Here is a 14127-nt window from a genome sequence, read left to right as displayed (position 1 = left end):
GAGCCCGACGTGGGGCTCGAACTCACATACCGAGAGATCGTGACCTGAGCCAAAGTCGGACACTCAATCAACTGAGCCACCCAGGCGCCCGAAACACTCTTAATAATGCCAGGAAAACAAGCATGAAGCGGGGCACGCGGTCACACTGGACACATGGCTGCCCCACTTCCTGGCCATTTGAATGTCCTCAATGGTTAAGTGCCTGTGTGGGTCCTGCCATTGCCCCCGGACTGCCACCTTCTTTACTGATTTGTGGGTAATCCTTGCGTGGTCTTGATGGAGGACCTTTAGGATAATGTGTTGAATTTATCTTCTGGCTTGTAACTTTTTTCTCACTCTTCCGAGGGCATCATCTGAATGACAGTTTTTCATTTAAATGTACGTGACCACCTGCCAGCTTTTCCTCTCATGGCTAATGACTTTGGTGTCCTGTGTAAGAAACCCTGGAGGAGCCTGGGTGGCTCACTCGGTTGAGCATATGACTTTGGCTCAGGTCACGATCTCACGGTTCGTGGGTTTGGGCTGGTAAATACAGCTCCAACGGCTGAAGACTCACTTTTCGCATAACTGCAAAATCATCATCAACCCCAACAAAATTAACGTGAATTTCTTAATAAAATCTAATGCCAATTTGTGTTCACTTTCCCACATGATCTCAAAAACGTCTTTTACAGTTGCTTCCAAACAGGACCCCCACACCGCAGGAGGTGGACTTTTGTCTTCCGGACCTTTTCACTTAAAAAGGCCTCCCGATCCCTCTTTCCCCCATGACACCCACTTGTTGAAGTGTCAGGATCGTCTGTTCCGTGTATTTATTATTTAGGCCTCCTTTGCCGTCACCCGGTGAGGCTCCGTCATTTCCTCCTTAGCGGTCCTGCACCCTTTTGTTGTGTTTGTCCTTACGCGGTTCGTATTTTTTGGTGGGATTGTAAATGGCAGCTTTTCCAAATCTTTGATAAATGGGAATATATTTGGTTTTTATTATTGCATTTATATCTAACGACATTACGATATCGTCTCAATAACTTTCATGAGGGAGGTCTGTATACTCATTTGGATTTCCTATGTACACGGCTACGTTATCTGAAAACATTGCGATTTCTGAATGCCTTTTTGGTCCTTTTACCCCTAAAGGTTCTAGCTGGGAGGCAGGAGTGCCAGTGGAAGGAAGTAGCTCAGGGAAGCCCTTGTTTTGTTCTCCGTCTTTTTCTTTTTTTAATTTTTTATTCACCTTTTGGGGGGGGGAGGGGCAGAGAGAATCCGAAGCAGGCTCTAGGCTCCAGCTCTCAGCATGGAGCCTGACGCTGGGCTCGAACCCACGAACTCTGAGATCACGACCCGAGCCAAAGTCGGACACTTAACCAACTGAGCCACCCAGGCGCCCCTGTTTTCCGTCTTAAAAGAGCATTTTTAACGTCTAGGATGACGCGTGATGCCTCCTGTCCATTGTCGGCAGCGTGTAGCCTTTGTTACATGAAGGGAGACTGTTCCTAATGTAAGATTGCCAAGTTTTTTTTTAAAGCATAAGTGGCATGTTGAAGTTTATCAATACTTTTTCCCCACACTTGTCGAGTTGATCATATAATTCTCTTCCTTCGGTCTGTTACCGGGGTGAATTAAGCTGACTTCCGATGCTAAGTAAACGTGCCGTGGTCCTGAAGTTTTATGCCGTGTTGACACTGCGGATCCAGGCCAACGATGCCTCTCTCTGCATTTTCGTGTCTGCGCTCTGAGCGACAGGAGCTCCCCGTCTCCGGTCTCCGCTGTCGGTGTTGGGCTCTGGTGACGAAGGCTGCGTGAGCCCCACGAGAGAAGTCCGGACCTGCCTGTCCCTCCGGGCGGGGGTGCGTGTGAACCCAGTGGTCTGCGCCCGGCGTGTTTCCCACAACTGGATGGGGAAGCCTCTGAGCCTGGAGTGTTCTTCCTGGGAATGCATTTGACTATTGATTGAGTTTCTTTTATGTTTATGGGACTTTGGAAGGTTTTTTTGGTCAAACAATTCTGATTAGTAATATTTCTCTAATAATTTGTCCGTTGTCTACATTTTCAAATTTACTGGCATAAAGTTGTTCATGACTTCTTTAGTTTTTAATGTTTTCCTGACATATTTATCAATTTTAGTCTTTTAAAAATACAAACTCTTGGTTTCCAGGAACATCTCGATCACATACGTTCGTTTCTGTTGCATGAATTGTTAATATTTTCAATCTGCTTTCTTCCACTTTCTTTGGGTTCATCTCGCAGTTCTTTCTGTAGCCACTCGAACTGGATGTTTCGTGCATTAACTTTTAGCCTTTTCCTAATGCCGTATATGTGTGAAGTTCAGGAGTTTGCTCTGCGTGGGGTCAGCTGCGCTATGGTTGATTGGAGCTACTGTCCTTGTAACTCAGCTCAAAGTATTTTACTGTTTCCAGCATGATTTTTTTCCCTTGACCCATGGGTTATTTAGAAGTATGTTTCTTCTTTTCTAGAAATACTTCTCTATTTGTTATTGATTTGGGCTGGTGACTTTTGGTCAGAGAACAAGCTTTTTATGATTGTTTTTATTGAGGAATAATTGGCATACGATATTAATATTGTGTTTGTTTCAGGTCCACCCCGTAGTGATTTGATATTGTACATTGCAGAGTCACCACCGTGACAAGTGTAGTCACCGTCTGCCACCACACAAAGCTGTCACAGTATAACTGACTATGTTCCTTATGCTGTACAAAGCCTTGTACATTTTAGTCTCTTAAAATCTATTGTGACCTGCTTCGGGCCCAGGAGACGGCTTTTGTAAATATTCAGTGTGTGCCTTCAGGGAGCACTTACAATTCTGTCGCTGGTATGCTCTCTGTATGTCTGTCACGTTCAGTTTGTTCATGATGTCGAGTGTCATTAATGACTTCTGCTATCTGCTTTTGTTATCAGTTCCTGAGAGCGGTGTGTGAAATTTTCCCACGAGAGTTTGCATTTTGACTTCTTCCTTGTTCTGTCGATCTGTGCCGTTTCCTCTGTGACTCCATTAGTGAACACACGTGGATGTAAAATTGTCGCTTCGGGACGCCGGGGTGGCTCAGTCGGTTGAACGTCTGACTTTGGCTCAGGTCAAGGTCCCACAGTTCATGGGTTTGAGCCCTGCATCGAGCTCTGTGCTGACAACTCGGAGCCTGGAACCTGCTTTGGATTCTGTGTCTCCCTCTCTCTCTCTCTGCCCCTCTGCCACTTGCCCTCTCTCTCTCTCTCTCTCAAAAATAAATAAACATTAAAAAAATTTCAGTGCTTCTGTAAGCTTGTGTTTTAGATGTCTCTCCAATAGTGGACAGTTAGATTTTTTGGTTGTTGCTATGGGTCTTTTAATCCAATTTAAAAGGAGACCTTTTTTTTTTGTTTTTTGTTTTGTTTGGTTTTTTTTTGTTACACCTTGGCCCTTTCACCTGTTTACAATCTTGCCTTCACTTAGATTTTGACCTGATGATTTCTTACTTTCTAGTCAATTCTTCAAGGTTCTTAAGGCAATTAACATACAATTTTATGCGGCATTTGTGGTTATTTTTAGTGTGATGGCTGGCACGCTGGACAGCCACATGCCTAAAATGGAAATGGAAGTTCCAACTGCTTCTTACGCATGTTTTAGCAAATCTGTTTCCGATTCTACTTCATCCCCATAGACACGGAGTTCTGGGGCCTTCCACGGGCAGTGGGGCGCATGTGGGTTTTTATGGCTCAAGTTTTCCCTTGGAGGTCGGTCCGTACCTCTGCCTGCAGGGCTGCTACCGCCTCACACTCCCGGCTTCTGTTTTGTTCAAACTGTTTATTCTCCCATTTGCCGTGTCCTTGTAGATGCGTGTGTTGAAAAAACTGAATCCTTCTGCTGTGGTTTTAGTGAGAATTTAAGAGGCATCAGAGGCTCCCTGTCTGGAACTGCCCTGTTTCACTGGACATTCAAAGTGCATGTGGTTCAGCAGCACCTGGTGGCTCAGTACTGTTGAGCGTGTGACTCTTGATTTCATCTCAGGTCATGATCTCGTGGTTCGTGAGATCGAGCCCCATGTCGGGATCTGCGCTGACAGCATGGAGCCTGCTTGGGATTCATTCTCTCCCTCTCCCTCTCCCTCCCTCTCCCTCCCTCTCTCTCTCTCTCTCTCTCTCTCTCTCTCAAAGTAAATAAATAAACATTAGAAAACAAGAAGTGTCGGGGCACCTGGGTGGCTCAGTCGGTTAAGCGTCCGACTTCGGCCCAGGTCATGATCTCGCGGTCTGAGTTCGAGCCCCGCGTCGGGCTCTGTGCTGACAGCTCGGAGGCTGGAGCTGCTTCAGATTCTGTCTCCCTCTCTCTCTGCCCCTCCCCCACTCGTGCTCTGTCTCTCTCTATCAAAAATAAATAAAATGTAAAAAAAAATTTAAAAAAGAAGTGTATGTGGTTTAATGTCATCTTCAATGGAACTGTATGTGTGATGATCCACCTCGTACCAGGCTGCCATCCATCCGGGAGACAATTGAGCTGCGCTGTGATGAGCACATGGAGTTCATGAGCGCGACAGACTCGGCCACTTTGTAAATATGTTCTAAAAGCTCTGCCATTCACAGATGGGGGGGGGGGGGTTAATAGGTTTTCTCAAGTGGGAGGAATATTGTTGGCATTTGACAAGATGCGTTGAAATTTTGCCTCTCAGAACTGTAATGCGTGATTGTTTCTTTGTAGCATTTTTAAAAAGGAATCGCTGGCCTTGACTTATTGATTCATCCAGGAAACATTATTAGGCTTTGAAAATATTTTTCAGTCAATTATTCCGAAGCAATTGTAAAGTGAAACATGAAAGACAAATTCATCTACAATTGTAGCATCTCCTACATAATATCAACATTCCGCACGGAGTTCTGGGCAGGCAGGCTCCTAAGGTCCCTCAAAGAACTGAAGCGTGAGGCATGTTCTGAAATTCCTTAAGGGTTGCTTCTGACCTGCCCCGTAACACGCGACGTGCTATATAGCACGCACATCCCGAAGGTTCATTTGGATGAGGTTTGATCATCACGTGTGCAACCACCGCTAGAAACGATGCAGAACATCCCCCACCCCACTGTGCCCCTCGCGCCCCTCCCACTCCTTGCCTTTGACCGCAGATCCACGGCCGCCGGCAGGTAGTTTTGCCTGAATGGGGGTTTCCCGGTTCTCTTCCGTGTGTGGCTTCCTTCACCTCCGGCGAGGCTCCTGAGACATGCTCGTGCGCATCCGTTCGGTTCCTTCTTGTTCCCGAGCAGCAGCACGTGCTCACGATGACGGGCACTTGGGTTTTCCGGCTGGGGGCCCTCTGGGTAAACACTCGTGTGCCAGGTTGTTTGAGGGATGTGTTCTGGTTTCTCCCGGGCACGTCCTGGAGGAGGATTTCCGGGTCACGTGCTGGGCCAGTGTTCGTATTTTCGATTTGGCGCGTTCTCACAGGTGTGCAGCAGTGTCTCATGATGGTCTTACTTCACGTTTCCCCGGGGACTGATGCTGCGGCGCGAAGTGTCACAAGCTCGTTGGCCATCTGTGTATCTCCTCTTGCCACGTCTGTTCTAAAATTCCTGCCCCTTTTCAGTCGGAGTTTGGACTTTATGTTGTTGATGTTTAGGGGCTCTTTATATATTCTGGATATACGACTGTTGTCAGATTTCTCTGCTGCGGATATTTTCTCCTAGTTTGGGCTTGTCCATTTTCTTTTCTTCTTTTTTACAAAAGTTTATTTATTTATTTTGAGAGAGAGAGAGAGAGGGAGGGAGCGTGCACCTGGGAGGGACAGAGAGAGAGGGAAGGAGGGAGAATCCTTAGCAGGCTCTGCGCTGTCACCACAGAGCCCATCGTGGGGCTTGAGCCCACGAACCATGAGATCATAACCTGAGCCAAAGCCAAGAGTTGGGTGCTAAACTGACTGAGCCACCCAGGTGCCCCTCATCCATTTTCTTAATGCCTTTTTACAAGAGAAATTGTTAATTCGTATGAAATCTGATATTTATGTTTTTTAACTATGATCCTATTCATCTATACCTGTTACAATTTTTTTTGTAGCTAATTTCTGCTTCCCGAGATGGAAGAAGACGCTAACCAGTTCCCTACGAAGGAGCTTTTGGACAATGTCCCGATTGTGGAAGATGGTAATAAAAGTCTTTTCACAGATAACCGGTGTTTTGGCAACAATGAAGATAAATGATGTGCTTTATAGTTTCCCTGAATTCCTTTTCTTTAGAAAGACTATATCTTTTAGCCTTATTTTTTTTCCTCAAAGTTTATATCATTCTGTCTTTAGTTGGAAAAAAAAAGATAAATTATGGCCGAGATTCTTGAAAGCAACAGATTATAGTTTTCTCGTTTCCAGTGTCTCTATTGAGAAATAGGATGCCATTTTTATCCCTTTGATTGTGACCTATTTTGGTTTTCTTTCCCTGGAAGTTTATAGATTTAAAAATAATCCGATAATCCAAGATAGGCCTTGATTTGGGCTAGTGCTGGACACCAGGCGAGACAATCAAACCTGGACTAGTTTCCTCGGTCCTCCATCTAACTGCAGCGCGGCTCGTTTCTCAGTTTCTGAGCTGTGGTGAGGTGAGGTGAAGCGTGAGGTGAGGTGTGGTTAGGTAGGTGGGGTGAGGAACTGTGAGGTGAGGTGAGGTGTGGTGAGGTAAGGTGTGGTGAGGTGAAGTGAGGTAAGTTGTGGTTAGGTGTTGTGGTTAGACGCGGTGAGGTGCGGTGAGGTGAGCTGAGGAGTTGTAAGGTGAGGTGATGTGTGGTGAGCTGAGGTGAGGTGAGGTGAGGTATGGTATTTGTGACGTTTGGTGAGGTGAAGTGAGGTGAGGTACGGTAAGGTGAGGTGTGGTGAGGGGAGGCACAATGAGGTGAGGTGAGGTGTGGTGAGGTGAGGTGAGGAGTTGTGAGATGAGTTATGGTGTGGTGACGTGAGGTGATGTGTGGTGAGCTGGGGTGAGAGGTGAGGTGAGGTGTGGTGAGGTGAAGTGGGATACGGTGAGGTGAGTGAGGTGAGGTGTGTTGAGATGAGACGTGTGGTATGCTATGATGCCGTTTGTGGTGTTGTGAGGGTTAGGTGTGTTGAGGTGAGATGAAAGGGGAGAGGTGAGTTTGGTGAGGGGAGGTGTGGTGAGGTGAAGTGAGGTAAGTTGTGGTTAGGTGTTGTGGTTAGATGAGGTGAGGTGTGGTGAGGTGAGGTGAGGAGTTGTAAGGTGAGGTGATGTGTGGTGAGCTGAGGTGAGGTGAGGTACGGTGAGGTGAGGTGAGGTGAGGTGAGGTGAGGTGAGGTGAGGTATGGGGGGAGGTAGTAAATTCGTCCCCACCTTGCCGTCTTCCCAAACGTGTAGGCTTTTTGTCTACTCTCTTCCTGTACTCCTTGTGATTTTCACTGACGCCTTGTTGGATTCCTTTGTAGTCATTTTCACTGAGATTTAATGAAGGGGAGAGAGAAATTGCATAAGTTCGATTGGCCATGTTTGGCTCGAAGTCTACAGTGATTCTCTAAGATAATAATTCTCAAACTTTTTTGTCAGAGAACCCCTTTACATTCTTAAAAATCGTTGCAACCAGAAAGTGTTTTTCCTGTCGGTTACTATTTTTTTTTTTAACTTTTTAATGTTTATTTATTTTTGAGAGAGAGACAGAGCATGAGCAGGGGAGGGGCAGAGAGAGAGGGAGACAGAATCTGAAGCAGGTTCCAGGCTCTGAACTGTCAGCACAGAGCCTGATGTGGGGCTCGAACCCATGAACCGTGAGATCATGACTTGAGCTGAAGTCGGATGCTTGACCGACTGGGCCACCCAGGGGCCCCTCTGCCCTGTTTATTTTGATGCTCAATTTGTTCTAAATTTGGCCAGTAGGACCCTTCCCACTTCTGTGTTCTCTTAAAATTCTTTAAGCACGACTGAGCCACCCAGACACCCCTATGTCAGTTACATTTTTTAATATCGAGTGTATTAAAAATTAAAGCTGAAAAACTTTTTATATGTATTCAGTGAAAACAGCAAAACTGAACGTGTTGTATGTAACGAAAAGAGTCTGGCTCGTCAGAAGACAGCTGGATTCCCGTTCGGGCGTGTTAGTCTGTTGTGACACAGACGTCACGTGGACTTTGGGAAGCTCCATTCCACACTCGTGAAATGAGAGAGAAAGGACAAACGATGTTTCTGTACTACTAGGAAAATAGTTTTGACTGAAGATGCTCCGAGAGAGTTCTAGGCACTCCCGCCAGGGTTCCCCGGGCCGCGCTTTGACAACCATTGCTCTAAGGCCATCAGCATCGTCGCCTGCAGTTGCGAGCTTGTCTAGGTTCGTCCCAGTGCTTCAGACTTGAACGTCTGCATCTACTTTGTGTTTTTTCTCTTGCCTGGATTTCTAGAAAGAGATGAACTAGAGGCTCCAGAGTTCCAGGTTGAATTTCTTCCTCCGGCAGCTGAGAAGGGTGCCGACTCGGGAGGCCGCCGGTAACTACAACCCCGGGCGGGCCCCTTGCTCCCCGCACCCCAGCCTGGGCACCCCCGGCCGAAAGGTGGAGCCGGGCGGGGGCGAGCAGCGCGCGAGGGCCGCCGCTGTCCTTCCGCATTAAGCCCGGGGAACGCCGATGCTGACCCAAGTGGGAGGAAAACGGCCGCCGCAGCCAGGTTCCAGGCCTGTGGCCTGCGGAGGACCTTGGGCCGCCTGGAGACGCTGCAGGAGGAGAAAGAGCTGCTCGTTCGGAAAACCAGGTGGGCTCGGCGGCGATGGCGGCGGGTGGGCGGGGTGAGCAGGGGGCGGGGCGGCCGTCGTGGGCGGGGCGACCCGTGCTCCGGAGGCTCCAGAGGCTCCGGCTCTGCCGGGCCTCCGACCCTGGCGACCTCGGGGCCGGCCTCGATGGACGGATCTCCCCCTGCCCTCCTGGCCGTCACGTGAGGCGTGCAGAGGGTGTCCCCGTTGGTCGTGCGGGGCCCGGGCCTCGCTGGTGGCCTTCGTGGGGCTGGGCCCCGGGTCGGCCCGTCCTGCCCCGGGGTCCGCTCCGGCTTGACCCGCGCTAACACTGGTAGCGCATGTTCCCCAAACGTCTGCGAAGAGAAGGTCATACGGGAAAGTGGAAACCACACGGTCCCCGCCGTGACCCCCGTGCCCCTGCCCACCTTCGCCTGTGGGTTCTTTTCCTGTGGGTGCGTGTGCCTGTGATTTCTGTCTGCTGAGTGTGTGACCGCCGCCTGCAGGCATCACTCCTGCCTACTTGTCCCCGGAGCAAGTAAAAACCTCCTTCCACCGGACCTCCGCACGGTTCCTCCCCTGAGGAAGTGGGCATCTCCCGGCCGCGCAACCACGGCGGTTCCCTGCGTGTCCTCCAGGCTGGCTTAGAGCCCACGCTCTGGGTTTGGTTCTGCTGTTCTCATCACAGGAGCTAGAGTTTTGAATCGGATTCGATCCAGGCCCACACGTTGATCGCTTGTCCTGTCGGGTCTGGGAGTTCTAGAACGCTGACGAGGTGCTGCAGCTGTGTGCCGGGTGTGCGGCCCTCCCAGGCCTCTCCCCGGTGCCCTTACACGCCTGGCCACGTTCATGTGTGCCGGTTCCCGTGAACTCTCATTTGGGCTGGGGTCACACAGGTGGCCCCTCTGAAGGGCTTTCAGGAAACAAGACCCTGATCAGGCAGCTTGATTGTGTGAGAGAAATCCCTGGAAAGATGATGTCACCTCAGCTCCTAACCTGGGCAAGGGGGACAGATGACCGGGGTCCCTGGCCTGGACGAGGGGGGACAGATGACCAGGGCCCCTGGCCTGGGTGAGGGGGGACAGATGACCGGGGCCCCTGGCCTGGACGAGGGGGGACATATAACCGCGGCCCCTGGCCTGGGCCACGGGGGACATATAACCGCGGCCCCTGGCCTGGGCCACGGGGGACATATAACCACGGCTCCTGGCCTGGGTGAGGGGGGGCCGAAGACCGTGACCCCTGCCCTGGACGAGGGGGGACATATAGCCGCGGCCCCTGGCCTGGGTGAGGGGAGCTGAAGGAAGATGGGCTTCCATCCGAGGCTCCTGAGGGAGAGCGTGAGGAGAGGCTCGATCCCAGAGAACTGCTTATCCGGATTCTGACTTCCCTGCAGAGGAGAGCTGTGTGCTTGCCGCCAGAGGATAGAGCTCATCGCCAAGCAGCAGGCGAGCGTGGCGGCCGAGGTGGCTGCAAGGAGAGAGGCCAACAACACGTAGGTCGTGCGCCCCGGGCGCCGAGCGGGGCGGGTGGCGGGGGCCCCCAGTGCCGCAGCAGAAGGCGTCCGGTCACCCGACTGGTCATCTGTACTAACACCTGCTGCCTTCAGGTGCACGAGGAAGCAGACTGGCCACCCTCCAGGGTGGGGAACAGACGCACCCCGATATGGAAAGAGACCGGTGGTCACAAGGACAAGAGAGCTGGTGGCCGTGAGGTCAGGAGAGGTGGTCACTTTGAGGCAGGTGGCCAGGGAGGCTTCCTGAGGAGTTGCCTCCGGGCCGGAACCTGAGTGAGAAAAACAACTTGCCTGCAGTGACTAGGAAGGAACATTCTGGGGTGAGGATGTGCAAAGCCCTAGAAGTGCCCAAAAAGAGAGGCCACTCTGTGGGGACAGGGCAGGGACACCAATGAGCTTAGGGGAAGAAACATCAGGACTGGCTTTGTCTCGATCGACCAGCCAGGTAGTGCCACTACCCAGATGAGGGGACAGGACAGGCAGGGGGTCAGAGGCCTGCGCGGCTACCTCACGTGGACACATCTGCTTGGAGCTCCCCGCGCCTGGAGCTGGTGTCCACAGGTGAGCCAGGTGGCGTCCATGCACTTCAGGCCCTATCGGTCTCACAGCAGCCCTTTGAGGGACTCAGGGACACTAAATGAGCTGCCCGGGGTCACCCTGCTGAGCGGGGACACGGTGGGACGTTGGTCCTGGCGCTCTGAGCCAGAATCTGAATGTAGCTGCCCCACTTGCTGCCAGGAAGGGATGAGCGCCAGGCCCCACTGGCCCCAGGAGGGTAGAGGGCCTCCTGGCGGCTGGAGGCTGGAGTCCTGGGGGTCACAGGACAGACAGGACAAGGTGCCAGACAGTTCACCCAGCAGCAGCGTCGTGAGGCCTGCAGCCCAGCCCCCTGCAGGCAGAGACAGGCTCTTTTGTAGGACTTTAAAATCCACCTGATTCTATGGGACACAGCAGGCTGGATGTTGAGAAATGAGGGCCACACCAGCTGCTGGAAACCCACTCCCCAGCCGTACACGTGTGGGGTCCTGATCGGTGGTATGCACACACCAGTCCTGAGGTCTTTGTCACCCAAGGCTATTTCCACACAGCCCCACTGGCCACCCTGTGATCATCTGTGATTATCTCAGAACATGCCTGAGCGGTCGGGTGCCTGGGCGGTGCACTGAGCCGGCCACAGCCCAGGACAGAAGAGGGTGCAGAGTGGACTCCCTACCTAGAGTCTCCCAGGGGCGTTTTGGCCGCCTGACTGCTTCCAGTCGGGCAAGTGTGCAGGATCCTTCCCTGATCGGAATGGGCCCGCAACTCAGACAGGCTGGAACCAGGGGATCCGGCTCCCTGACCCCGGGAGGGAAGTGGGCACTGGTGTGGCCAGGGCAGGTGCTCTAGCGGCTTCTGTGCCTGGCCAAGCAGCCAGAAGTAGGCAGAGGGGCAGCTTTTCTTGAAGGCCTTTCCCGCTGGCCGGTGTAGACAGATTTCTCTCTTGAAAATGAAGAGGCCAGCTGAAGGCCTCAGTGGGATAGTGGCCACCAGGGGGCTTTCTCTGGGGGTCAGGCTGACGCCACCTCCCCGCCCCCCCACTCCCCTGCCCCCCTGTCCCTCTGCCCCCTTGCCTCAGCAGCGCCTCCGTGGGCCGCCTCCAGGTGGTGTCCAGACGCCTATGCACAGAGCTGGACGACGAGAGAGCCCTGCAGTCCCAGCTCAGAGCCACGTTGCTGAAGAGCGAGTGAGTTGGGTGGGGGGGCTCCCTGCGCACAGGCAGGACGCGGCCCGCGTAGTTTGCGTGCGACTTTTAAGCTGCCTAAGAGCGGGAAGGGAGCCCGTTAAATGAAATCATTGAAAGGATAAGACTTCACGTTTTTTGAAATGTTTCCCACTTTCCCCATGTTTGTTTGCATTTCTGAGAACTATGACACCTGCTTCTTTTCCTTTCCCCTCTTTCCTGCTTCCTGCTTCCGGAGAACCACCAGCACCGTTTAAACAGTGTTTCGCCGTTTCACAACCTTTCTAGAAGCAACTCCCAGCAAAGACACTGGTGCTTGGGTTTGGGTCGTAAACAGCAGCATTGCCTCTAGCTAGCTGCCACAAGAAAGGGGGTTTAGGAGGGGATCAGATTCCTGGTGTCCCTCGTGCCCTGCTTCCCCCCCCCACAGCGGCCCCCTTCCCCAGACGCTGGCCGGGCAGCCTCTGGGAAACACGCAGGAAGGCACAGAGGGCCAGGACAGGGCATTGGCGGCAGGGCACCCGCTGCTGGAAAAGCCACAGCTGTCCCCTGCCCCTCCCGACCACAGGGACTCTTGGGGAGCGGGGGGTGGGGACAGGAATCCGTCTCTAACCCAGCCCTCCTTTAAGTTAGGCACAGTCCAGCCCTGGGTCCTGTGGTGCTTTAGCATAATCTAGTGGGGAGGCGGGAGGACAGAGAGGTGGCCGGGATGGTAGGGCCATCTGTGAGTGAGCACGGGAGGACGATGGACGTTTATGTGGCCCTTGTTTGACGGCGCAAAACACCCCGAGCCCCCTTGGCCCCAGCCGTCCTAGTGACATCCTTTACGGCAAGGGGGTCCCACTTGGGGGTTGCAGGGGGTTATCCCATCTCCAGCCAGGAAGACCCCTCACCCTTCCATGACACTCATGGCCTCCACACTTTGAAGATTATGGGCCAGTGAAGGCCCCTTAAGTTGTCTTTGCCTGATGCTTCCTTGTGACTGTTGGCTGGAATACCCCCGAGTGATGCCATGTCCTTCTGGGGGGGCCTCTCAACGAGGCGCATGATGGCGACCGGTCCCGTTTCCGGTGGGGGGGACTTTGGTGGCTGGGTCGAGGTGGTGCCCGCCGGGGTTCTCCACACAACGCGACACCTTTGGAAACGAATCCGTAATGTGTGGTGGACACTCAGAGACTCTGGGATCCTGTCCTTGCCCCCTTGCGGGCGCTGGTGTCTGAATTCAGTGGTGTTTCTTGCCTGCACCAATCATGATGGCGGTGGTGATGGCGATGATGGCCCCCAAAGACGCTCTAAGTCCGCACTCCTTCCGCGGCCGCGGGCCGGCCTTCTGGTGTGAAGAACAGCGTGTCTTCTCCACATCCATTTGCTTATCGGCGTAGACTCTGATTTCTGTTTTAGTCAGCGGCATACGGTCACTTCCGTCATTATTTGCCTTGACCCTCCGGTCCTCCCAAGTTGGCTCCTAGGCCCTTTGACACGTCCCTGTCCCTGTCACTCTTGGAGTGCTCTCGGGCACCAGGACACGTTCCACGCCCCCCGATTCATCCTCCCACCCCAGCTCTGGACTCAGCCTGGTTTGTAACGGAGGAGTGGGGTTTGGAGGTCTAGAGCTGGGTGCCGCTGATGCCCGTGGCCGCAAGGACCTTGCTGCTCCCAGGCCCGTGCAGCAGGCGGGGACAGCAAACCCGTGCACGTCTGTGTGTGTCCCTGTCTTGAAACCAGTTCCAACAGAACTGCAGGCTCGTCCCCACCCTCCCCCGCCGTGTCTGCACCTCCTTCCTGTGGCAGTGACCAGCCTGCCTGTCGCTACCCTCAACGTTTTCACTGGTTTCCCCGGTCCCCACGTGTAGCCAGTCCGCCGACCCTTCCAGCGATCGTCCTGGGACCCGCCTCCTGCGGCCTGACCCCAGCAGCCTGCCCACCGGCCGCTGCTCACGTGGGCCTGGCTGCTGCCGGACTGTCATTTGCTGCCTTGTTAATCAGCTTTCCCTGAGTCTAATTTACACACGAGAAAATGTATCCCAGACGTTCCCTTGTGCCTCTCCTCAGTCAGCAGTCCTGCCCCAGGGGACCACTGGGGACCGCTGACACACTCTGTCCCTTCCTATTAAATGTGTTCAGTGTGCCGGGGCACCTGGTGGCTCAGTTGGTGGAGTGACTGACTTAATTTCTGCTCAGGTCATGATCTCATGGTTCGTGAGT

At 52.9% G+C, this 14127-nt stretch overlaps 1 protein-coding gene across 10 annotated transcripts in view; it reads left to right on the top strand.

Annotated features, from left to right (window-relative positions):
• CFAP74 (cilia and flagella associated protein 74) overlaps positions 1-14127 on the top strand; it is a 79360-nt gene that overhangs the window by 17999 nt on the left and 47234 nt on the right. For 9 of the 10 annotated variants that reach the window (XR_008291408.1, XR_008291423.1, XR_008291424.1 and 6 more), the window contains exons 2-6: positions 6032-6117; positions 8364-8448; positions 8572-8709; positions 10083-10181; positions 11821-11925. Coding sequence is in view for 7 of the 10 variants with exons in the window: in XM_053205505.1 (XP_053061480.1) it covers positions 6051-6117; positions 8364-8448; positions 8572-8709; positions 10083-10181; positions 11821-11925 (494 nt within the window). In the remaining 3 variants the exon portion in view is untranslated. The remainder of the gene's footprint in view (positions 1-6031; positions 6118-8363; positions 8449-8571; positions 8710-10082; positions 10182-11820; positions 11926-14127) is intronic. The other variant, XM_053205524.1, reaches the window with a different exon arrangement.

The sequence above is a fragment of the Acinonyx jubatus genome, chromosome C1, assembly GCF_027475565.1.
Source record: "Acinonyx jubatus isolate Ajub_Pintada_27869175 chromosome C1, VMU_Ajub_asm_v1.0, whole genome shotgun sequence".
In the NCBI taxonomy this organism is placed as follows: Eukaryota; Metazoa; Chordata; class Mammalia; order Carnivora; family Felidae; genus Acinonyx; species Acinonyx jubatus.
The sequence above is the reverse complement of the archived record's forward strand: the minus strand, read 5'-3'. Positions and strand labels throughout refer to the sequence as shown.